This window comes from Dipodomys merriami, unplaced genomic scaffold (genome assembly GCF_024711535.1).
Source record: "Dipodomys merriami isolate MVZ:Mamm:240054 unplaced genomic scaffold, mDipMer1.0.p SCAF_24, whole genome shotgun sequence".
In the NCBI taxonomy this organism is placed as follows: Eukaryota; Metazoa; Chordata; class Mammalia; order Rodentia; family Heteromyidae; genus Dipodomys; species Dipodomys merriami.
In genome coordinates, this window is record NW_027203826.1 from 17,123,935 (window position 1) to 17,148,872 (window position 24,938).

At 36.3% G+C, this 24,938-nt stretch overlaps 1 protein-coding gene across 8 annotated transcripts in view; it reads right to left on the reverse strand.

The window, feature by feature from the left end:
* Positions 1–24,938, reverse strand: part of Smg7 (SMG7 nonsense mediated mRNA decay factor) — a 71,303-nt gene that overhangs the window by 33,310 nt on the left and 13,055 nt on the right. For 5 of the 8 annotated variants that reach the window (XM_070034287.1, XM_070034292.1, XM_070034291.1 and 2 more), the window contains exons 2-5: positions 15,980–16,118; positions 9,760–9,791; positions 7,047–7,164; positions 4,710–4,842 (exon numbers count right to left, since the gene is read on the reverse strand). In XM_070034287.1, coding sequence (XP_069890388.1) covers positions 4,710–4,842; positions 7,047–7,164; positions 9,760–9,791; positions 15,980–16,095 — 399 coding nt within the window. In that variant the 5' untranslated portion in view covers positions 16,096–16,118. Of the gene's footprint in view, positions 1–4,709; positions 4,843–7,046; positions 7,165–9,759; positions 9,792–15,979; positions 16,119–24,938 lie in introns of those variants that run through there. The other 3 variants (XM_070034289.1, XM_070034293.1, XM_070034288.1) reach the window with 2 other exon arrangements.

A 24,938-nucleotide genomic window follows, 5' to 3' on the forward strand; every position in this document is an offset into this window, starting at 1 on the left:
AAAAAAAAAAAAAGAAGAAGAAGAAGTGATCATTATTACGATTATTAAAGATCCACTGAGCTTTGCACAACGAAAAATTATACTGCAAAAAAAAAAGGTAACTGGCACATGAACAGACTTCAGGACCAATGGAATAGAATTGAAAACCCAGAAATGAACCTACAGACCTATAGCCATCTAATCTTCAATAAGGGAGCTAAAAAAAATAGAACGGAAGAAAGACAGCCTCTTCAGTAAATGGTGCTGGCAAAATCGGTTAACTACTTGTAGAAAACTAAAGCTAGATCCTTATGTATCACCCTGCAACAGAATCAACTCCAAATGGATCAAAGACCTCGGAGTCAAAGCAGACACTCTGAAAACATTACAGGATGCAATAGGAGAAACCCTAGGCCTCCTTGGCACAGGCCGAAATTTTCTTAATAGAGACCCAGAAACACAACAAACCAAAGAAAGGTTGGACAAATAGGATTGCATGAAATTGCAGAGCTTCTGCATGGCAAAGGACATAGCTAGCAAAATCAATAGAAAGCCCACGGATTGGGAGAAGATCTTCACTAGCCCTACAACGGACAAGGGTCTCATATCTAAAACATACCTTGAACTCAAAAAATTAAAACCCCCAACAACAAATCTTCAAAGAAACAACTGCCCAATAAATAAGTGGGCTAAAGACTTAAAGAGAAACTTCTCTGAAGAGGAAAGAAGAATGGCCAATAGACACATGAAGAAATGCTCAGCCTCTCTAGCTGTAAAAGAAATGCAAATCAAAAAACATTGAGATACCTCACTCCAGTTAGAATGGCTAAAATCAAGAACTCTAATAACAACAGATGCTGGAGGGGATGTGGACAGAAGAGAACCTTACTGCATTGTTGGTGGGAGTGTAAACTTGTTCAACCACTTTGGAAAGTAGTATGGAGGTTCCTCAAAAGACTCCACATAGAGCTCCCCTATGACCCAGCAATCCCACTTTTGGGCATTTACCCAAATGTTTACAAACAAGACCACACTAAAGCTATCAGCACAACTATGTTTATTGCAGCATTATTTGCTATAGCTAAGATATGGAACCAACCCAGATGCCCCTCAGTAGATGAATGGATCAAGAAAATGTGGTATATATACACAATGGAATTCTATGCCTCCATCAGAAAGAATGACATTGCCCCATTTGTTAGGAAATGGAAAGACTTGGAAAAAATTATATTAAGTGAAGTAAGCCAGGCCCAAAGAAACATAGGTCCCATGGTTTCCCTTATCTGCAATATCTAGTATATGTCTGAGTCAAGCAGAAAAGGTCAGATAAGGTGATGTTCGGGAAATGAACCCTAAGATATGTATTCAACTGTTTTTTTTTTTCTTTCATGTGATTGTTTCTAACACATTTATAAGATTATTTCTTTGTTGCTTTGTATGTCCCTCCCCCACAGTATAACCCCTGCTTTCACTGTATTTGATGTCGGTATAATTTGTGGAGGGGAAGGGGAAAAACAAGTCGTTTAAATAGAGATACAGGTGGACCCATTGCAACAATGAGATGTACAAGTCGTTATGTCGAAAATGAACTTTACAACTTTCGTGTGGGGGGTGGGGGAGTGGGGGGGCTGAGATTTAGGGGGGGTGGGGGGAGGATGGGAAGGGATGGGAAGGGGAAACAAAGGAGGAGGCTACAATGCTTAATAAGAAATGTACTCATTATCTTGCCCATGTAATTGTAACCCCTCTGTACAGTATTTTCACAATAAAAAAAGGTAACTCCTTTTTATCATATATATTTTTATTGTAAAAATACTGTACAGAGGGGTTACAGTTACATGAGTAGGGTAATGAGTACATTTCCTATTGAGAAAACAGGTAAACTTCTGTGCTTCAAAAAACTTCTAAATAAAGTGAAAAGATAATAAGGAACTGGTGAAATATGCTATAAATCATGACCCTTTGGGAAAACTATGTTTCACTAGCATTTAAACTTTCACTTTTGTAGTGACTTCTAGTGACTTCCACTTAATGAACTGGTTCCTGGGGAATAATGCAGTACTAGAGAAAGTGTTTTATACATGAAGAAGCTCATTAAACAAGAAAAAACGATGTAAAAAAGTACAAAAATACTGGTAGCCTATACATTAAGGTGTTGGTTTATAATGAATGAAAAAGATGAAAAACTCTTTGGACTTTGTATAATTTTAAATTCTTTGAGTATGTATTATTTTTGGTGGTACTGAGTTTGAACTCAGGGCTTTTCACTTGCTAAGACGCATCTACCACTTTAACCATTACTCCAGCAGAATGCATTATTTATAGTTAGAAAATAATAGGCATATCTATTATGAATTTATCCTCTTTCATTTAGACTAGATATTTCCTTGAAGCTAAAAGACTCATTTTCCTCTACCTCTTCGATATGTATGTAATACTGTGCTTGATAAGCAACAAGCTTTTGAGAAGTACTTGTAGAATGAAGTCTTGAGAAACAGTAATTCCTTGCTCCAAAAGCATTATTTTTTCAGCAGTATAAATTCATACTGCTGAAAAATAAATCCTGAGAATTACAAATAATTTTTTTTCAAGGCTAGCGCTCTACCATTTTGAAACACAGCACCACTTCCTGCTTTCTGGTCGTTAATTGGAAGTAACAATTTCATGGACTTTCCTGCCTGGGCTGGCTTTGAACTCGATCCTCAGATCTCAGCCTTCTGAATAGCTGGGATTATAGGCATGAGCCACTAGAGCCTGGCTAAAAAACATTTAATGATGAAGTATGATGAGTGTTTTGGGCCTAAATAAGATGTAATTTCTATAAAATTATACCCATTTAGTAATCTTCCAACACAGAGATCCTTATCTCCCCTAACACAGAGACTTTATTCAAAGAAATGGTGAGAACATAATATGGTTAGAATATAGGTAGGCGGCAAGCAGCAAAAGGGGAACTGACCAAAGATTTCTTTAAGCACAAAAGCCCCCCAAAAAACCTTGTCTTACAGGTTTTTTTGTTTTTTGGGGGAGAGGGGGGGGGGTCGGTTGTGGGGCTTGAACTCTGGGCCAGGTGTTGTCCCGGAGCTCTTCAGCTGAAGGCCAGTGCTCTAACACTTGAGCCACAGTGCCACTTTCAGTTTTCTGGTGATTAATTGGAGATAAGAGTCTCCTAGATGTTCCTGCTTGGCTGGCTTTGAACTGTGATCCTCAGATCTCAGCCTCCTGAGTAGCTAGGATTACAGGCTGCCCAGCTTTTGTCTTATGATTTTAAGATGCTGTGTGTGTGTGTGTGTGTGTGTGTGTGTGTGTGTGTGTGTGTGTGTGTGTGTGTGTGTGTGTGTGTGTGTGTGTGTGTGTGTGTGTGTGTGTGTGTGTGTGTGTGTGTGTGTGTGTGTGTGTGTGTGTGTGTGTGTGTGTGTGTGTGTGTGTGTGTGTGTGTGTGTGTGTGTGTGTGTGTGTGTGTGTGTGATCTTAGTAGTTAAATTACAAATGGAAGGAAACAAGAATTTTCCAAAAGGACTGTGTTATAGTAAAGAAAATTCCATGGTCAGAAATAAGATTTATTGCTGAACATGGTGGGTTTATATATGCAATCCCAGCTACTTGTGTGGCTGAAGATCGTAACAATCACAATTTGAAGGTAGTCCAGGCAAAAAGTTAGTGAGACTCTCAACTCAAGAAATAAGCTGAGCATGGTGATATCCTGCATTTCAGACATGTGAGAGGTATGAACTAGAATATTGTGGTGTAGGCCAGCCCCAGCAAAAAAGCAAGGAGAATGGCTGAAGTAGCAAGCATAAAGGCCTATTTGAAGCACAAAAGCATGAGGAAACAAAAATCCTAAGATTTATAAAATTTTTATATTGCTTGACACAGAAATTCTATCAGCATATAGCCAAGATATGTGTGTGTGTGTGCGCGCGCGCGCGCACTCAGAGGTTTCCAACAAATTTTATTTTGAAGACCACTGGTGGGCAGCTTTTAAGGACCAACATCTGTATACATTTCTATAATATGTCCCATAAGGCTACACATTTCTTAGTTTAAAAATATTTTAAGCCAGTACCTGTAATCCTAGCTACTCAAGAGGCTGAGATCTGAGTATCATGGTTCAAAGCCAGCCTGGGCAGGAAAGTCTATGAAACTCTTATCTCCAATAAACTACCAGAAATCTGGAAGTGGCGCTAGGGCTCAAGTGATATAGCACTAGACTTGAGCTGAAGAGCTGAGGGACAGTACCCAGGCCCAGAGTTCAAGCCCCATGACCAACAAAAAAAAAAATAAAATAAAAAAATAAAATAAACAAAAATGAAGAAACACATAAATTGTACCGTATAAATAATACTACAGAAATTCATGTGATATTACATGTTTTGACTATTTCTATCTGGTATAACATACCAAAAAACTTCATAATTACAATACTCATAAATTCATATTTGCCTAATACCACTTGCAACTGACTTTTCACCATCTATCCCAATCCTATTTATATAGTTACATTTTCAACCTATTAAGCCAAAATATCAACCTTAATTTCTTAAAGGTTCTAATTTCTTAAAGGTCTTATGGTAAAATTTTGGACATTTGTATTCTCTTGAGATTTTAAGTAATCAAGTTTTGGTTATGTCAGATAGTGGTTATACCAAGAGCTTACATGAAGAAAAGATATGTACAAAATGCAGAATACCAATAATACTAGGAGAAAGAGCATATAACGCATAACTTACCTGAGTATAGAAGCCACTGGCTGCCTCTAGGAACAGAGAAAGGTTTGCCTGAACTTCACTCCGATTTGGGTTTGCTCGATTCTTTGCCTGGCCTTGTAGTGTTGTGATCTGATTCTTAAAGGCATGATTCCAGCTGAAAACAAAATGTAATTCTATTTGGTATAGCAGTGACTCACTGGGAAGACACTGGTCCCCCTGAGAACAAGAAAGAACTGTCTGTTATAATTATACCATATTAGGCAGTAAACCTGCATTAAAGTTATTCATTTAAATAACTTTATGTTTTCCTTTGAACAAGACTAGTCATGTAGGAGAATCCAACTGACCTTAACAGACACTTACCAAATGTTAGAATAATCATTTTGAGGCTTCAGCTATTCATCTTTTAGAGCTACTCTGAAGTCTATTTAGGAATCCCGGAACTAATCAGAACTAATAGGTAACAACAAAATGAAATATTAACAAATTTCTGTTTATTGTGCCAAAAATAACTGACTCTACCCTATTCAAGCGATGGGTTAGGCTTTGTAAATAATACATTCAATCTCTTATTTTTTCCAGTTATTTCCCATAGATTTTAGTTTTATTCCTATTAATAGTTTTGCTTGTTTATTTTGGGATTAACATTTTCTTTACAGCATGAAACACAAACCACATTTCAAATTCCGACTACTTAATATAATGTTAAAACATGGCATATATGGTTATAAAATGCCTTGCATTAACTAAATTATATAATCAGTAACTTGAAAATCATTGTGACGGGGGTGGGGTGGGGGGGGATAGAGGTTTGCAGAAACAAAGATGATAAGAGTTTTACCATCTACCTGGAAAGTAATTGTTTATTAATTTTTAAGGCTACTTAAAAATAGTCTTTTAGGGCTTAGTGGTAGAGCACTTGCCTTGCATGTTTGAGGCCCTGGGTTCAATTCCTCAGCACCACATAAGCAAAAAAAAAAAAAAAAAAGCCGGAGTGGCGCTGTGGTTCAAGTGGTAGAGCGCTAGCCTTGAGCTGAAGAGCTGAGGGACAGCGCCCAGGCCCAGAGTTCAGGCCCCACGACTGGACCCAAAAAATAAAAAAATGAATAACAGTCTTTTGTGTTTTATTTTTCTTGTGCTTGCTAGGCAGAGTCTCTACCACTTGAACCACATCTCAAGCCCTTTTGGCTTTAGGTAGTTTTCAATTAGGGTCTCATCTTTATGTCTGGGCTGGTCAGACCAAGATCCTCTACTTACTTCTCACACAGCTGGAATGACAGGCACACATCATCAAGCTTGGCTTTTTTATTGCATGAGATTAGGTCCTTTTAACTTTCTGTCCAAACTGGCCTTGAACCCCAGTTCTCCTGATCTCTGCCTCCTAAATAGGTAGGACTACAGGCATTAGACACTTTGTCCAACTAGCCCCAGGATTTTTTTTTTACAAACACTCTCTCAATATTATTAATAGCTTTTTATCCTTAAATCTAGTATCATAACATGGATTCTGATTGGTTGTTATTTAGTTCTATTATTAGACTTCCTAAAAACATAAAAACATAAGGCTGGGGATGTGACTCAAGTTTAAGAGTGCCTGCCTAGCAAACATAAGACCTTGAAGAACAAGAATAGTCTAGATAAAATCTTCCTTTAGTTTTATTAGGAAGGGGAAAAGGAAATATCAATTTATTTGATTAACAAGAATGTTCTGCCAGGGACCAGTGGCTCATGTCTATAATCCTAGCTACTCAGGAGGCTGAGATCTGAGGATCACAGTTCAAAGCCAGCCCGGGCAGGAAAGTCCGTGAGACTCTCATCTCCAATAAGCCACTATAACTGGAAGTGGCAGTGTGGCACAAGAGGTAGAGCACTCACCTTGAGCTGAAGAGCACAAGGACAGTACCTAAGCCCAGAGTTCAAGCCTCATGACCAACCAAAAAAAAAAAAACTTCTTTACAAAGCAAATATATTTTCCTGTTGGGAAATTTATAGAATCACAAATACCAAAGGAAGATTTTTCTTTCTTTTTTCTATTTTTTTTGAATCATGACTTTTAATATAGAATTGAAAACAAACATTTTCAGTAACTGAAATATATGTATTTATTTTTCTGATAGGAATCCTAAAAGAACTGACCTTAGTTAAGATTCCACTTTCTGAATTTCTTCTCTTACCTTCTTAGCTGAAAAACACTAATAGCTAAATATTCTGTTTTAAAAAGTCAAATATTATAATTTCTTTGTGTTGAAATACTTAAAGTGCATTAAAAAACAACAACAACAAAAAACTCAACCAACCAGTTTTAAAGTCCTGGTGAGATTCCTGATCTACAAGAATATCTTAACTGGTAATACTTACAGATCCTGTTCTACTTTCTTGTCTAAAGCGTATTCCAAATCAGTAACTAGCATTTTCTGGTACAGGTCCTGCAGAGCCTGCCTGGATGTCCAGACCTCAGCTGGACCCAGCTTAGAATCTGAGTAGCAAAACAAAAACACAACACATAGAAAAACAGCTTAATCCATATACCACACAATTCTTCTTTCTCCATTCGCAAGCAAGTCAGTTGTAGTTTTACATTATAACATTTCAAATGACTTTGAACTTCTCATTAAAGAATAAATCTAGTATAAAATCCTCTTGTATGTGTTTGTCTATTAATTTCAAAATAACATCATGAAACAAAAATGGCTTTAAAAAAAAGGATTCACACCTCCTTTGGATTTCTACATATATCTATCACAAGAAGCGATATGCCTCAAAACAAGTCATTTCATTTGACATAGTATAGTACGGAGTTGGTTCTGTTTGCCCTCAAAGTAGTTTTTCCCCGCTTTTTATTTTTAAAAATGTTTACAAGATCCTTATGGAATTTTCATGTCGCTAATCATCTAACAGCTTTTTTGGTTACTCCTTCTCTATTTCAACCCAATAAAGCCAAAACAGTGAGAATTATTTTAATGTAGAACACTGCTGTGAGCAATCTATATTTGGTATGTGACATGAAAAAGGCTAGCAGAAGTCTGGGATTAGCTGGGTCCTGGTGGCTCATGCCTGTAATCCTAGTTACTCAGGAGGCTGAGCTTTGAGGATCACAGTTCAAAACTAGCCCTGGCAGGAAAGTCCATGAGACACTTATCTCCAATTAACCACCAGAAAACTGGAACTGGTGCTATGGCTCAAGTGGTAGAGTGCTCTCCTTAAGCTGAAGAACTCAGGGACAGTGCCCAGGCCCAGAGTTCAAGCCCCACAACTGACCCCCCCAAAAAAGTCTGGGATTAAACTTCTCAAAAGACCAAATGAGAGACTGGGTAAGACTGGATGTAGGACAAAATTAGGAATACACACTATGACTACACAACCACTGTAAAACTGGGGTCAAACTTTTTGCAAGGTAGAGCCCCTGGAACAGTTTAATAACTGATAGTAGACTGCCTCAGTAGAACTTAATAATGGACTTTCAATAACCAGCTAAGTGACTTATTACTGCACAACCGCATAATTCTCCCTTCTTAAGAGTAGTTATTTGTATCTATAGCCACCCACAATCCTGTTCTGAAAACAGAATCTTCTGTATATCTGAGTTAATTATCACAGAAGTGTGCTAGCTAAGCCTTGAGCTGAAGAGCTGAGGGACAGCGCCCAGGCCCAGAGTTCAGGCCCCACGACCGGACCCCCCAAAAAAAGAAGTTTGCTAGCTAGTAAGCATAAAGTCTAGTATCAGCTCCTTGGTCTCTTACTGTAAGTCTTTAATAACCAACAGACTTAGCAATTCTTTAAATATCAATAGATTTAAGAGATTTATTTAATTATGGATGATAAGAAATAAGACAACAAGACAATCAATACTTAAGAAAAAGCAAATGGGGCTGGGAAGGTGGCTCAGTGGTAGAGCACTTGCCTTTCATGCTTGAGGCCCTGGGTTCGATTCCTCAGCACCACATAAGCAGAAAAAAAAAAGCCAGCAGTGGCACTGTGGCTCAAGTGGTAGAGCACTAGCCTTGAGCTGAAGAGCTGAGGGACAGCGCCCAGGCCCAGAGTTCAGGCCCCAGGAACGGACCCAAAAAACAAAACAAAACAAAACAAAAAAAAGCAAATGGTTTACATAGCTTGATTTTGTTCTGTGTACTATTTTTGTCACATAACAAATTATACTTCCAATGACAATTCAAAAGAATTCAGGATAACAACAAATTTAAGAAGAACTACTGAGGTGTTACACTAAGTAAATCTATCATAAGACTTTTTTTTGCCCTTTTCCTTGAATAATAAGAATTAGATTATCCACAAACTCTTAGAACGTTAGCTTATGATTCTAGAAATTGAGGAAAAGATACCTTACTAGTCCCCATTTCCTCTGATGGTAAATTTTAGAAGGTGTCATGATTACCATAAGTATTTTAATTCTTCTTTGTGGGTTTTACTGTACTAGACTGAAATCTGTTATCACACATCTCTCTTATATTTCAGGTAAGATATGCTGTTATATAGAACAAACTGATCACTTTATGATTATTACCATATAGTTCTTAATTAAGGAGATAAAATTATCTACTTGTTCCAGTGGTGATAACCAGGAATTCTTTCAAAAAGACCTCGACTAGTATTTGAAATAGCAAAGACAGGAAAAAAGAAAGAGATATAGCAAAGTAGCTGACTCAATTTCAAAGACTTACAGGCGGGGTTTTGCAATTTTTTTTCTCAAGTCTTACCTACCCTTTAAAGTGAACACTGTTTCTACTTATACGATTTATGAATTATTTTATGTTTTCCCTAAAATTCTGATATAAAATTCATAAAAATTAACTGCTTATGTATATTAAATTAAGCAATATTCATTTTAATGTGGCATATTTACATAATATTTCCTGACATATTTAAGAATCTAAAGACTAAAAAGAGTAAACAAGCAAAGCAAATAGAGACAATAACAAATTAGCCCTTTTGACAACATGGGTTTAGCGATAGATGTTATAGGGTTTGGTATGACACATAACACAAAAATAAGAATATTTGTTCATTAATTTAATGGCATTAAGTAAGTTGTGAAAAGAAATAATTCAACCAATACCTGTCATATCAGCCTTCAGGACTTCTGCCTGCCTAAATAAGGAAAAAAGAACACAAGTGAGAAACAAACCAGGCCTAACCAACATAATTAACATAAGTAAAGTCTATGTATTATAATTAAGTCTATACAGCAACCAGGTGTGGAACTGTAAAATGTGTCAGGGTACACAGGTATATCAGGGTTGCACTGGACTTTGGCAAATTGGTGCTATTATCTATAGTTTGCAGAATCTTAAATGACCTCTTCTTCTAAGCAGAGTTCGCTTTTGGGATGTTTTCCTCTAAATTTGACATTTTAAAGGTAACATTAAGTGAAGAGTTTCTCTGCACTGAGGAAATCCTCAACCATGTATAATGACTACATCAAATTTCCACCCTCCTCAAACTGTTGACTCCTGTTCCCCCTTTCTCATTGCCAATGACAGTCCTAGATCTCTGGGAAAACAATCCATGATAAATACAATCAAAATGTATACAGCCTTGTCTTTACTTTCTCTTAACAATAGAGTAGTGCCTCTTATTTAAAGACCAAAATTCCAATTCAGAATGCTCTTTCTGGCCTTCTGTAAGGATGTATCTATGTGTTCATGAGGGTTTTTTTCCCTCATGAATTAAGTACTAGGATTTATATTCAAGGCCTTTCATTACCAGTCAGGTACCCTACTATTTGAGCCACACTTCCAGCTCCTTTTTACACTGGCTATTTTCAAGGTAGGGTCTCACTTTATTCCAAGGCTAGAATAGGGTGCAATAGGGTGTAACAAAGCTACTGTGCTTCCCTATATGTGTTCTTGTGCCTAGCCACTGGCTGAGATGCAATTTTGCACACTTTATGCTCAGGATGACCCAGAACTGTGGTCTGCTCAGTCTCTGGCTGCCAAGTAGCTAGCATTTTACGCTTGAGCCAACACAGCCAGCATGTTCATGTGTTTTGTTTTGTTTTTAACAATTTTGAAATTTCTTTCTCCTGGGTCCTGTCTGCTCTTTAGTTTTGAAAGGTCAAATAATCTCATACATCTTAAAACCTTCAATCCCACATTCCCCTCTAGCTACTGTCTCTTTTCTTCTCTCTTAAAAATTGCTTGTATTCAAGAGGTCCAAAACTGAACTCATGATGCTTTATCAATCTCTATTATTTCTTTTAGTATGTTTTTCTTTTCACCATAGCCAATCTATCATGAATTTCCAGCTGTGGAAGGCAGAATCTCTTAAATATTCCATGGTAACCTTCTCCCAAAGACTGTTATTTACAAAACAGACCTTGAATCTTCACTCTCCACTTCTTTAGCTAACTCCAAGTTATACGTCATGTTCTTATATACTATTTACCCAAATATAGAATCTAAAGAAGCCGCTCTCATGGAAGTAGAGAATAGAAGGATAGTTACCAGAGGCTGGAAACAAGCAAGGGGTGGAAGAGGATAGAAGACAATTGTTTAACTAATATGAAGTTATTGTTAGATAGGAGGAAAAGTTCTGTTGTTTTGCTGAATAGTAGGATGATCATCATTAGCAATATCATACTGAATATCTCAAACAGTTGTAAGAATAAATTTTTGAATGTCCTCACCACAAAGAAATGATAAATGTATGAAGTGATGGATATGCCACATAGTCTGAGATTGAAATAACACAATAAATACGTGTATTAAAACACTGATCTGTACCCCATAACTATATGCCATGGTGTCAAATAAAAAAAAACTTTAAAGATAATTATATGCACTTGAGACTCATTTTAAAAAATAAATGTTTAAACATGAAAGATAGTGCATAAGGTTCTCAATTTTTAACTGTAAGTACTGCTTTACATATTTTATAGCAATTGTAGATTTTAGTTTCATTAAAACACTAAGTAAATCCTTTCATTCTATTAGCATTTACAAAGATACTTAGTGTTGGTATGGATTTTTAAAGTCAAGCTTTCAAACAGATTCACAATAGTGCGCTACAAAGATAACACATGGGAACTATCAATATAAATGAACAACTAAATAGCTATGTTTAGTCTTAAAATGTAACATCAAATTTCATCTTCCAAACAGCATAGCTTCACTAATCTCTTAAAGTGTTAACTTCCATTGAAGCTATTCTGTTTACATTACTACATGTCCTATCCTATTTCTCCTTCTTTACTCCAAAATAGCACACTCTCTTTAATGAAGTATCCATTTCTTTCTATACTATACCTCAACAATTGTACTGGCTTTCTTAAAGACCTTTACTAGATAGACAGTACAATTTTTAAGCCAACACTTAAAAGGAGTTTTAATGTTTTCTCTTGGTAGAGGTTGTAGCAGCATAAGGTTTTTATGTTTGTTTTGTGCAGGTCCTAGGGCTTGAACTGTCTTGGAGCTTTTTTGCACATGGTTAGCACTCTACCACTTGAGCCACAGCTCCACTTACAGTTTCTTAGTGATTAAATGGAGATAAAGAGTCTTCACCAACTTTCCTGCCCTGGGGCTTCAAACCACAATCATCTCAGATCTAAGCTTCCAGAGTAGCTAGAATTACAGGCATGAGCCAACAACACCATGTCCAGCATCATCACAAGTTTCTTTATTCTTAAGCTGGACAAATTAATCAAAAGAATGAACTAAGAATCCAAACATTAAATTATCATACCTTTAATAATAAAACAGCACTATTAGAATTACATTGTCTCAGATAGTAAGAGGAATTACGTATTTCTGATAAGCAATAAAGAATGATTAAAAAGCTGAAAAAACTCTAGAACACTCAAATGATAAATATATTGAAGTTTACAACATAAAAAGACATTTGTGGTGACAACATAATCAAGATCTATTAAATATATTTGCTATATTCTGAGGACTAGGTACAATAATAGCTAACATGATGTATAGGATTTATCTGTTTGAGACTATTCTAAGAGCTTTATATAAGGTGATTTTTTTTAATATGCACTAAGTCCTAATATTTTCCCCACTTTGAATAAAACCTAAGAAGTTAAATAATATGTCCAAGGCCACAATGTAAAAGTAGTAGAAGCAGCAATTTCAGTTTGGCTCCAGAGTCTAGCTCCTCATCATTTAATCAGAATTCTCTTACACAAGAATATAAGAAAAAAAAACTAAAGTGTTTGATAGTAATTATCTGTACATCAAGGGCTTTCAATCCTTAATCATTTTATGATAACTTAAAAATAATGACATTAGAAGGAAAAAAATGAAAATTTGAATTGTCTTCTTAACAAGTATTTTGGTCAAATACAGCATTTAACAATGTAAGATAACAGTATCTCTCTTAATGTACACTCCAAGATTCACAGTTTAAAAATATAAGTGGTTGGGGATGTAGTTCTGTGGATACAGTGCTTGCCTAACGTAAGTCCTAGGTTCAATCCCTAGCATTGTTAAGAAGGAAAGGGGTAGGGGGAAGGGAACAAAGGACAGAGAGGAGGAGGGTTGTATGTGTGTGTCTGTCCTACTTGGAACTCTAGATCCCTTTCTCTACAAGAATTTGGAAACAAATCTAAACAGCTACTAAAAAAAGGTGAATCACTCTTTTATTTTGGAAGAAGAGGCTAAAGTATATATTATATAATGAGGGTAAGGAAGTATAAACAAGAGCCAAGGTAAGTTCTTAATTTGTTACTGTTAAAAAATTTTTTCTGTAGGGTTCTAAGGAGTAATCTGAGCTAGTAATAACAGCCACTGATTTTAACTATAACAATAAAACTAAACCAGAATTATTTATGCCAATGGGCAATTAAGCACACAGAAATATCCATCCATCCATCCATCCAGTCTCATAATATCAAGGAAGAATAAATCATACTATGTACTGTTGAATATAGGGAAAATTTGCTCCTAAAGGAGCTTTTCTCAGCACATTTTAATAAAAATACTAACTTGCTTTCTTGCCACAGAACTTTACACTTCGTTAAATCTCCAGACACTTATACAACATTCACTCCACACTTTACATTCTTTGAAACTATGTCTCTAGTTTGTTAAGGGCCAATTCTGATCTGGGAATTTCAAGAATAAGAAGGCAAAAGAAATAGAACAATAAAAAGGAAGTGTTAAGTACTGAGTGTAAGGCAGATAAGGCTGGAAAACCAGAAGCAACTTGTGAGAAGCACTGCATGACATGTCAAGGAGTTCAAAACTCATCCTTTAATAGGAAATAATGCAAAAATTTTAGTAGGAGTATAAACTGTTAGATTTACTCTTTAAAAAGATGTCTAAACCGGGTGCAGTGGCTCATGCCTGTAAGCCTAGCTACTCAGGAGGTTGAGATCTGAAGATCAAAGTTCTAAGCTAGTGGGTGAGACCCTTATTTCCAACTAATCACCAAAAAACAAAATACACACACACACACACACACACACACACACACACACACACACACACACACACACACACACACACACACACACACACACACACACACACACACACACACACACACACACACACACACACACACACACACACGGTAGAGCAATAACCTTAAGCAAAAAGACTCAGGGACAAAGCCTAAATTCAATCTCCCCACCCCCAAAGATTAAAGACATAATACAATTACATATTAAAATGTGTTGGTAATAATACAGAGAAGTAAAAACATCTTAGAGTCAAGAAATATACAAAAGGTAAACAGAAGGGGAGCTAAAGCAGAGGAAAAGTCTAAAATCACTTCCAGACAGGTACAGGTGGATACCTGAGGAAGTGGAGGTGTGGTAAGCAGGGATTTAAAGATGAGAGAGTTGCTATCAGGAATATAAAACAAGTTGCATAAAAGAACTAAGTGACCTCTCAAAAGGAGAGGTAATCTGACTATGGCCATCAAATTACTTTTGCTAATGAAATTAGTGACTATCAAGTGTTTCTTTCTCTCTGGTATTTAAAGAAAACAGTTCAAGGTGGAAGTCAAAACATCCTAGGTCATCTACATGAAGATTACATTTTTAGCATGGATAGGAAATAAAACAAGAGACAAGATACAGGATAATTTTTAAAAAACTAAACCTAGTTCGCATTTTTCTTGTTTCTTTGTAAACTTTAGTTCTGATTACATATTATTATTTCACAAATACATTTAAAAAACTGGACTGAGTCAACAGATCAAGAATAATATAAAATATGGAAATACTATGGGAATTGATAATACACTCTCTAAATTCATTTGGTAGTGGATTAATCTGTCAAAAAATTCACCAATAGCCTAATAATACAATTTAATCACTTACACTTTCACTTATTTTACATTTTTCAAAAATCTTGATAGGGTATAGTAGCATATTGCTGTACTCCTGGAATTCAGGAGACAGGATATTGAATTCAAGGCCAAACTGAGTTACATGGAGCCTTGGATACATAGTAAGACCCTGTCAACCCCCTAAAAACAAACAAAAATGATTGGGTATGTAACACAGTGGTAGAACCTGTCTGCAAGCCTAAGACCCTGGGTTTAACCCCAGCACTTAAAAAAAAATGCAAAAATTTTAAATCTCAATTTTGTCAAGTAAAAATCAAGACTCATTTTGATAAGGAAACTGAGACGTAAAGTAACTGAATAACCTGTCAAAAGTCACACAACTAGACAGTGACGAGCCTGGGTTCTGTCTTACAATGTAGTTCCAGACCTAGAACTTAAAAAAAAAAAAATCAGTAAAATAGGTCTTTTTGGCTATCACAGTATCAACCTGTGGAGGTTAACTACTCAGTTAAAAGCCACATCTCTGAGATAAAGCATCTTCACATGATCTGTCATAAAATGCAAGAATTCATAACAATACAGAAGGCCCTTGTAACACATCATCAGACATCCATTTCCATAGGTATGTAAGAGCCTTAATTGAATCTATGCTGACATACAAAACCCACAGCTAATGCTTCTTGCAGACAAATAAATTAATGCATATGTAAATAAGCTACAACATAGACTACATGTTCCAATGCATCCAAATATTCAGAGACCTCACAAAACATGCAAACTTACTCCAGTAAATTAAAAAAAAAAATCCTTGGACCCTAAGATATAAATGCTCATGATGAAGGAAACCTAGCCTGAAGTTCTCATAAAGCTACACAAAGTAAAAATAATCTTTAGCTCATCCCTCCCACACCTTGGCCAAAATCAAGACTTCAGAGTCTCTCATTGTTTTAATTTCCACAGAATATGAATAATTTTAACAAACATATCTAAAATGAATAAAAACATATAGAAACCCTTTGTAATTTTTATCCTACCTAATATTACTTGATTTCAGATGCTCCTCTGATTTCAAGTTTTCGGTCCTCATCTGGGACTTAAATGAAACGTTTTCTCCCACAATGACTATCTGCAAGAACATCCAATTTCTCATAAGGTAGAATGGCTTAAGACATTCTAGATAGAGAGGAGGAAAATATAAGTTAACTCAGAAACACAGAGAACTCCTAGAATCAATTTTTTTAATTTTATTTGAAATGATTTAATATAAAAGGCAAAGGAAAAATAACGAAGTATTTTCACTTAATACTAAGTTTCTTTAAAAACATCTTTTAGAATGGTTTCATGTATTTTAAGTCTTAGATCAAAATATGATCCTAATCTGTCTCACTGTATAAAAGCTAACTGGTCTCTACAGGACAGATACAGTTACCAGCAGAGAAGAATGTTGTGCAATCATTGTTACAATGTCCTATAAAATAAAGATGCAGACAGACTCCTCATACATTAAAAAAAAAAACTTGGAAAGCAATTAAAACCACAATTATAGGCCAGAAAAAGCTTAAATTTTAAGATCAGCTGAAAACATTAGGTATTTGTTTATTTATTTATTTATGTATGTCTTCTGTGGGGCTTGAACTCTGGGGGGGCCTGGGCACTATCCCTGAGCTCTTCAGCTCAAGGCCGCACTCTACCACTTGATCCATAGATCCACTTCCAGCTCTTTATTTGAAGGTAAGATTCTCACAGATTTTCCTGCCCAGGCTAGCTTCAAACTATGATCCTCAGATCTCAGCTTCCTGAATAGCTAAGATTATAGGTGTGAGCTACTGGCACACAGTAGGCTTTTGAATTTTTATCCATTCGCTGAACAACACTTTGTCATTTTTATGTGCTAGATACTGTGTGAATGCCTGAGTATATAATAATAAAACAGGCAGTACCCCTGATTTAAAATCTAATGTATAAACAGTCCAACAGAAGCAATAACAGAAAATGGGCATTAAAAATACAGGCTTGGGGGCTGGGAAGGTGGCTCAATGGTAGAGTGGTTCTCTCGCATGTATGAAGCCCTGGGTTCGATTCCTTAGTACCACATAAGCAGAAAAGGCCGGAAGTGGCGCTGTGACTCAAGCTATAGAATGCTAGCCTTGAGCTGAAGTGCTGAGGGACAGCACCCAGGCCCAGAGTTCAGGCCCCAGGACTGACCAAAAAAATAAAATTAAATTAAAAAAATACAAGCTTGAGAAATCATTCTACAATTAATAGTATGAAGAGGGGTAAGCCCTAGGCAAAACACAATTTCTCGGAGATATCAGATTAGTGCAAATAAGTGTAGTGATAACTAGCTAATTGTTCAATGATTACATCTGTAACTATTTTGTGGCAGATATTAAACTAAATTTTCTAAGTGTATGATCGCATAGAACCAAAGCATAGTAAGATATGCTGTTAAGTTTCTTGGCTAAAACCAAACTGCCACTTGGCTTATAAGGCAAATTACTTCTCCAGTCTTCAGTGTTTATTAGAAATAAGTTGGAAATAACCCTAACCCTAAGTAGAGATAATAAAATAAACTACCTCACTGAGATGTTTTTGAGGATTAGAAAAATAAAAATATTAAGACAATTAACAACTCTCAAAAATGTTAACTGTTATTGCCATGTTATAATTATTATTTATAGTTAGTATTACTCTTCCCAACAACCCAAAAAGGTAAATGTGATTATCTCAATTCTATAAATTAGGAATATGAGGCTATGAATTCTAGAACAGGACACAAAAATTTTCATAATTTTACAGCAGGGCACCTGTGGCTCATGCCTGTAATCCTAGCTACTCAGCAGGCTGAGATCTGAGGATTGCAGTTCAAAGCCAGCCTGAGCAGGAAACTCTGTGAGACTCTTATCTCCAATAAATCGCTAGAAAACCGGAAGTGGCACTGTGGCTCAAGCAGTAGAGCCCTCGCCTTGAGCTGAAGAACACAGGGACAGCGCCCAAGCCTAGAGTTCAAGCCCCACAACCGACCAAAAAAATTTTTTTCGTAATTTTTAACAATAGGGAGATTTCAAACATATAGTAGTGGACTTTAGTATACTTCAAATCATATACTATTTCTTATTTAGTTGCACTTCAGTGGAAAAGAATGAGGCCAGCAGCTGGTGGCTCATGCCTATAATCCTAGCTACTCAGCAGGCTGAGATCTGAGGATCACGACTCAAAGACAACCCAGGCAGGAAAGCCGACAAGACTTTTATCTCCAACAAACCACCAGGAAACTGGAAGTGGTGCTGTGGCTCAAGTGGTAGAATGCTAGCCTTGAGTAAAAGAAGTCAGGGCCAGTGCCCAGGCCCTTAGTTCAAAGTCCCATGACCCACCAGGAAAAAAAATGATATAGATAAAATACTTCAAAATAAAGCACAGTTTCTTACCATAGCATCTGAGTACCCTTGACTTTCTATTTTCTGATTCAACAGACCTATGTTACTTAATTCCTTGACATTTTGCCCCTTATTTTTATTCATGCTCTTAACACCCAAACTGGAATACACTCCCATTCATCTCCTTAAATGCCTAACCCATTCTGATATTTTAAACCTCAGCAGCTCCTATGAAAGCCTTGGCTTGACCAAGTAATGTCAGTGCATCTTAATGTCCACCTTTATCACAGAACTCAGCATTATAAGAGAGTTATCTATACATCTTCATGAAAGATTGTCCTAGTCAACCTTCCACATATAGCTTCCTGAGTAGCTAGGATTACAAGAGTCATCCCCCAGCACTTTCAAAAATACATTCCATTGTTGGCATCCCCTGTACTTTCCTGAAATAAAACTCCCAGGTAATGTAAACTATCCAAAACATTGAAGTAAACCAATATTTTACATCTAACAAAGTGATTAAGAGAATTTCAGTTACATAAAAATGAAAACAAAAGTAAAAACAGCCATTAGAATTAAAACTATTGATAATGTAACTAACAACAGGTCAGAGTTATTAAGCAATGGAAAGAGTAACAAGACAAAGTAAAAGAACTTGATGGAAGAAAACAAGAATGTTATAAGAGAATGAAAATACTTTCAGTATTTTCAGTATTTTGGTACAAACAATTCTCAAAATCAAATAAGAAAACAAATGAGATTAAAAAATAAGCCAAAGTAGCAATGTCTCACCAAAGTAGACCAAGCAATATGAAATGATCAAATATTGCCAGGAGAATATAAGTTAAAATAAATACGAGACAGTTCTATGCTATCAGAATGGCCCAAATCCAGAAAACTGACAAAACCAAATGCTGGTGATTATTATTTATCGTTGGTAGGAATATCAAATAGAGCCAAATCATAAGACACTCCTACAGGGTTTTTTGTTTGTTTTCATTTGTTGTTGTTGGTTTCTTTTTTAACCAAATTACAGTCTTACCACATGATCCAGATACTGGGCACCAAAACAAAATAAAAATTTATTTCTACACAAATACAGGCAGGCCACATTTTTATTCCTACTTGCAAAACTTCAAAGCACTCAAGATGCCCTTCTGTAGGTGATAAATTTGTGATAGATTCAATGATATTTACAGCTTGAAAAAAGAAACAAAAACTCCCATCAATCCATAAAAAGACATGAATTTTAAATGCAGACTATTAAATAAAAGAAGCCAACCCGAAAATACTGTATACTATATATATGATTTCAAGTATGTAGCAATTTGAGAAAGCCAGAACTATGGTAACAATAAGTGACAGGATGAAGAGAACACGATGAAGATAAACAGGAAATCACAGTATTTTAGGACAATGATACATGCTACTTGATAGATGTCCCTGAGTTAATGAAGAGCCCATTTCCCAACAAACTCACTGAAAACTAAAAATATTGTAAACTAAAAATGCATGTAAGATATCTAACCTACCAAACATGGTTAAAATGCAACACTATTTCCAATTAACTATCAAAAAAAAGCCAGAAGTAGAGCTGTGGCTCAAGTAGTGCAGCACTAGGTAGCCTTGAACACAAAAGCTTAGGGGCAGAGATCAAGCCCAGAGTTCAAGCTTTGGGACAAGCCAAAAAAAAAAAAAAAACAGGTATAAAGGAGGAAGGAAAAACACATGAAAACATAAACCAAGTTGGAGCAAAAGTGTAGCAGTAGAAAACTAAAGTGCATTCTTACTTTCTGATTTTATACTTAGCAAATATGCCTGACTCTGAAAGCTGCAGGGAACCAACTATTAACAAAATAGTCCTTTTGCTCACAAATTTGTGTAGAGGGGAAGCAAAAAAGGAAGAAACCACTTATGCTGTAGAGAAAACAGTACGCAGATTTAAATCTAAGGAGGACTTTGGCCACATACGTAGGCAGGTTTTAGTTAAGTAGTTGGGGAAAGAATTATGAGAAGAATGAAGGAAGTTAAAATCAGCACAAGGCTACATTTTTAATGTAAGCTGCACAAGGGAAACATGATAAAGATCTATTTTTTTTAAAGGTTAAATAAGGAATATTATTGAGATCCAGAGCAAAGACCTTTATAGGGAAGCACCAGAAGGCAGAGTGGTGGAGGAGGCAGGAAAAAGATCAGTACCACCACAGGTTTCAATCATTGTATTTGCTATACAAGGCCCTTTGATAAGAGTAGCAATGCTGACACTCTACCAACTGAGCCATGACTCCAGGCCTGCTAAGACTAAAAAAGCTTCAAGAAAGTAGTAAAATTTTAAAACTACTACAGAAAGGAAGTGGATAAACAGGAAGAAGGGGCAGACACATATCTAAGTGGAAGACTATGCATTTAAGTAGCAATTAGCCCAATGGGGCTACCTTCTATAGCCCCAAAGAAGCACAAATCATGCAGTGCTGGATTTTCCCAGACAAATAAGGCAGATAACAACAGACAAAGGAACCAAGGTAGTGGGAAGACAGTATTCTCTGAAGAGTAGGAAAAGGAAGAGAAAAACAAAATAGACTGACCAATAAGGAAGAAGAATCATTACCCTGGAAGTCTTTACCAAAAGCAGATTAATGGAGATGTGGCTCTGGTCAGAATGGAATGGATGGATTTAAGACTTTAGTGGTAGAAGAGTTCTATACAATGGCAAAGTCTTTAGCTTGCTAAGCATATATGAATGTCAAAGTGCTGAGTACTGGTGGATCACACCTGTAATTCTAGCTACTCAGGAGGTCTGAGTAGAGGTCTGAGGACTGCAGTTCAAAGCCAGCCACGGCAGGAAAGTCCATGAAACTCATCTCCAATTAACCAAAAATTAGCCAGAAGTGGAGTTGTGGCTCAAATGGTAGAATGGTAGCTTTGAGTGAGAAACTCAAGTATGAGCACGACACCCTGAGATCAAGCCCAAGCACTGGCACAAAAGTCAATTCAAAATATCAATTCTGTGAAATGTGATGTAACTTTAGGAAAGAAACTATACCATACCACTGCCATGGAAGTTCAAATACATATTAGCATATTTCAAATTATGCAAAGACCTATATTAAGAGATCTGATTTAGCTAGTGTTCTTAAATTTGGTCTTGAAAATACTGGTAGTCCTAGTGCCTATGACTATTTCAGAGGATTTTGTTCAATAGACTACATTCTAATCAATACTAGAATACTGGCTAGGTGTAACTCAAGTAAAGATATCAAAGGGTCTGTTAAAAAGAAAAAAAATGCTGGGTGCTGGTGGCTCACACCTATAATTCTAGCTACTCAGAAGGCTGAGATCTGAGGATTGAGGTTCAAAGCCAGCCTGGGCAGCAAAGTCCGTGACACTCTTATCTCCAATTAATCACCAAAAAACCAGAAATGGCGCTGTGGCTCAAGTGGTATAGAGTGCTCACCTTGGACTGAAGAGCTGAGGGACAGAGCCCAGGCCCAGAGCTCAGGCCCCACAACCAATTTAAAAAAAAAAAAAGGAGAAGAAGAAGAAGGAGAAGAAAGAGAAGAAGGAGAAGAAGGAGAAGAAGAAGGAGAAGGAGAAGGAGAAGGGGAAGGAGAAGGAGAAGGAGAAGGAGAAGGAGAAGGAGAAGGAGAAGGAGAAGGAGAAGGAGAAGGAGAAGGAGAAGAAGAAGAAGAAGAAGAAGAAGAAGAAGAAGAAGAAGAAGAAGAAGAAGAAGAAGAAGAAGAAAAGTAATATGCATGAGCCCCTCAGTACTGGGAGAGTACATATGGAAACAGGCACTTTTAAATATTGCTAGGGATATAATAAATAGTATAAACTTTCTGATGAATTACTATGACATATGTTTTAGTTTCCTATTGTTGTTGCACATTATTACACTTTTAGTGGCTTAAAATTACACAAATTATTACCTTACAGGACTGAAATCCTAAATAGGTTATAGTGAGCTAAATCCCAAGATGTCACTAAGGCTGCACTTGAGGGTTCTAGAGGAGAATCTGTTTGGGTTTTTTGGCTGGCTCTGAAGGCTGTCTACATTCCTTGATTTCAAGCCTGCTTCCATTTTCAAAGATAGGAAAACATTATTGTAGTTGTGACTCTTCTCTCTTATTTGCTTACCTAACTGTTCCCTATAATTACATTAAGTCTAGCAGATAATCTGTGATAACCTCACTTTCAAGTCTGCTGATAAGCAATTTAAATTCCACCTGCAATCTGAAATTTCCCTTGCCAGTAGCATACAATCAAACAGGCCTGGGTTCCAAGGACAAGCATGTAAACATATTAGGGGAAAGGGGGACCAGACATCTAACAAAATATTTTTGAATGTAAATATACTTTTATTCAAAAAAGTAAAAAAAAAAGTAATCTATCCTTATGTGCATACAAGGGTATTCATAACACCATTTTTTAATAATAAAATTCTGGAGTCAATGTAAATTCTTAATAGTAGAATATCGGTTTAGAAAACTACAATAGAAAGTTACTATAGACATTCCATTAGGAACAAATTTTTGATAATGTTAAGTGAAAAAAATCACAAGACTACATAATATAAAGCACAATTTGTTTTTCAAGTATGCACATAAAAGTATGTAGATATATGTATATACATATAAAATTGGCCCAGCAGAGGTTAGCACTCTTCATTATCATATGATTACACGCTCATCATCTTTTGGGTTTTATTTTTAGAACAAAAACTTATTACTTTCCTAGATGCTCAAAGTGGTAAGCACCTACATTAACATTTAAAATTTTGAAAAATATAAAGTAATTTTTAAGTATGCTTTAATGAGCTAGGTATGTAATCCAGTGGTACAGTACCTGCTAAAACATGTGCTAGGTCATGAGTGTGATTCTCAGCACCATAGCTAAACAAAAATCAGCAACAAAAAAACATGTGGTTATTTTTATGCTGAACATAATACATGCTTGTAACCTCAGTTGGGGAAAGAAGACTGTGAGTTCAACGTCAGCCTGGGCTGACAATCAATAGTGAATTCTAGCCGAGCTTCAACTACCTAATGAGACCCTGTCTCTCTCTCTCCCTCTCCCTCTCTCTTTGTCTAGCTCTCACACACACACAGATTTTTATTTTTATTTATTTATTTTTGTCAGTGGTAGGGCCTGAACTCTGGACCTGGGTGCTGTTCCTGAGCTCTTCAGCTCAAGGCTAGCACTCTACTACTTGAGCCACAGCACCACTTCCGGACTTTTTTGCTTATGTGGTGCTGAGGAATCAAACCCAGGGGCTCATGCATGCAAAGCAAGCACTCTACCACTGAGCCACCTTCCCAGACCACAGATATTATTTTAATACATGGATTTCAACCACCTAGTTGGGGTTGAACTTAAACTATAACATTTGACAACATCAAATGTTATAGTTTAAAATGGTAAATGTGAATATTCAAAGGAAAAGTTTTCATTTTCTTCTTTTATGTAAAGCAAGCAGATTTATTAAAGAAAGAGTAAAGAATACTCCATATCATGAAAGTGGGCTTGAGCAAGAAATCTATAGGATTAAAATTTCATTTTCAGGTCCAAGTGCACGCAGTGGACAAAAAAGGAGGATCTACAAGACTAAGGTTTGAACGTGGCCTGGGTAGAAAAGTCCAAGAGACTCTATATTTTTCTTTTACAAAATTCAAGTCCAATTACACTGTTTTTAATACATTAAGAAGGTAATTATATAAATCATTTGAAAAATAAAGCTAATAAAAAAAGATGGTACCCTTGTGGAACAAAGAAGCCTACTTCACAGTGAAGATCCCTCAAATATCCTACAGCTGATTATACAACTCCCAGCCCCCAAAATGAGTTTATAAGCTAAATATTATATTTAGAAAACAAAAACTAGGCTCTTTACCCATCTGAAAACTACACTCAACTTATTCACACAGGTTACATCTTCCTATGAAATTCCTAATGAGTCTATTATGATCAGTTTGTGGACAGCAAACTAGAGAGGTTCAAGGGCACATTGCTGTAGATAGCAGACCAGGGATCAGAACTCAGAACAACCTGAATACAAATTTAGACAGTCTTTACTCTTAATTTGTTATATGATACTACTGTCTTAAAAGCTCAAAATACCCCTATGTGTCAAACTTACATAAAACCACACAAATAACTATACGTTTTTAAGTCACAAAGTTAATCTGTTATAATTTCTTTTCCTGCCATTTTAGAAACCAGACTTTAAAGTGGAGCTGTAGCTCAAGTGGTAGAGCACTCGCCTTGAGCTGAAGAGTTGAGGGACAGTGCCCAGGCCCAGAGTTCAAGCCCCATGACCAACCAAAAAAAAAAAAAAAACAAAAAACCAGAATTTAAGTCAGAAGTTAACAATCTGTTGTAATTTCTTTTCCTGCCCTTTTAGAAACCAGAATTTACGATCAATATGCTTTTTGGATGTGCTTCCTGAAATATGCTAACCTTTTTTCACTAAAAATGAATGATTATATTAAGTACACAAACTACTGTCATTCTGGCTATTTGAATTAGGTAAATGTGAAGGGCTGGAGGCACAGTCCAAGTGGCAGAATACCAAGCTGTTAGCAAAAGCATCAGACCCTGAGTTCAAGTCCTGGTCCCAGAC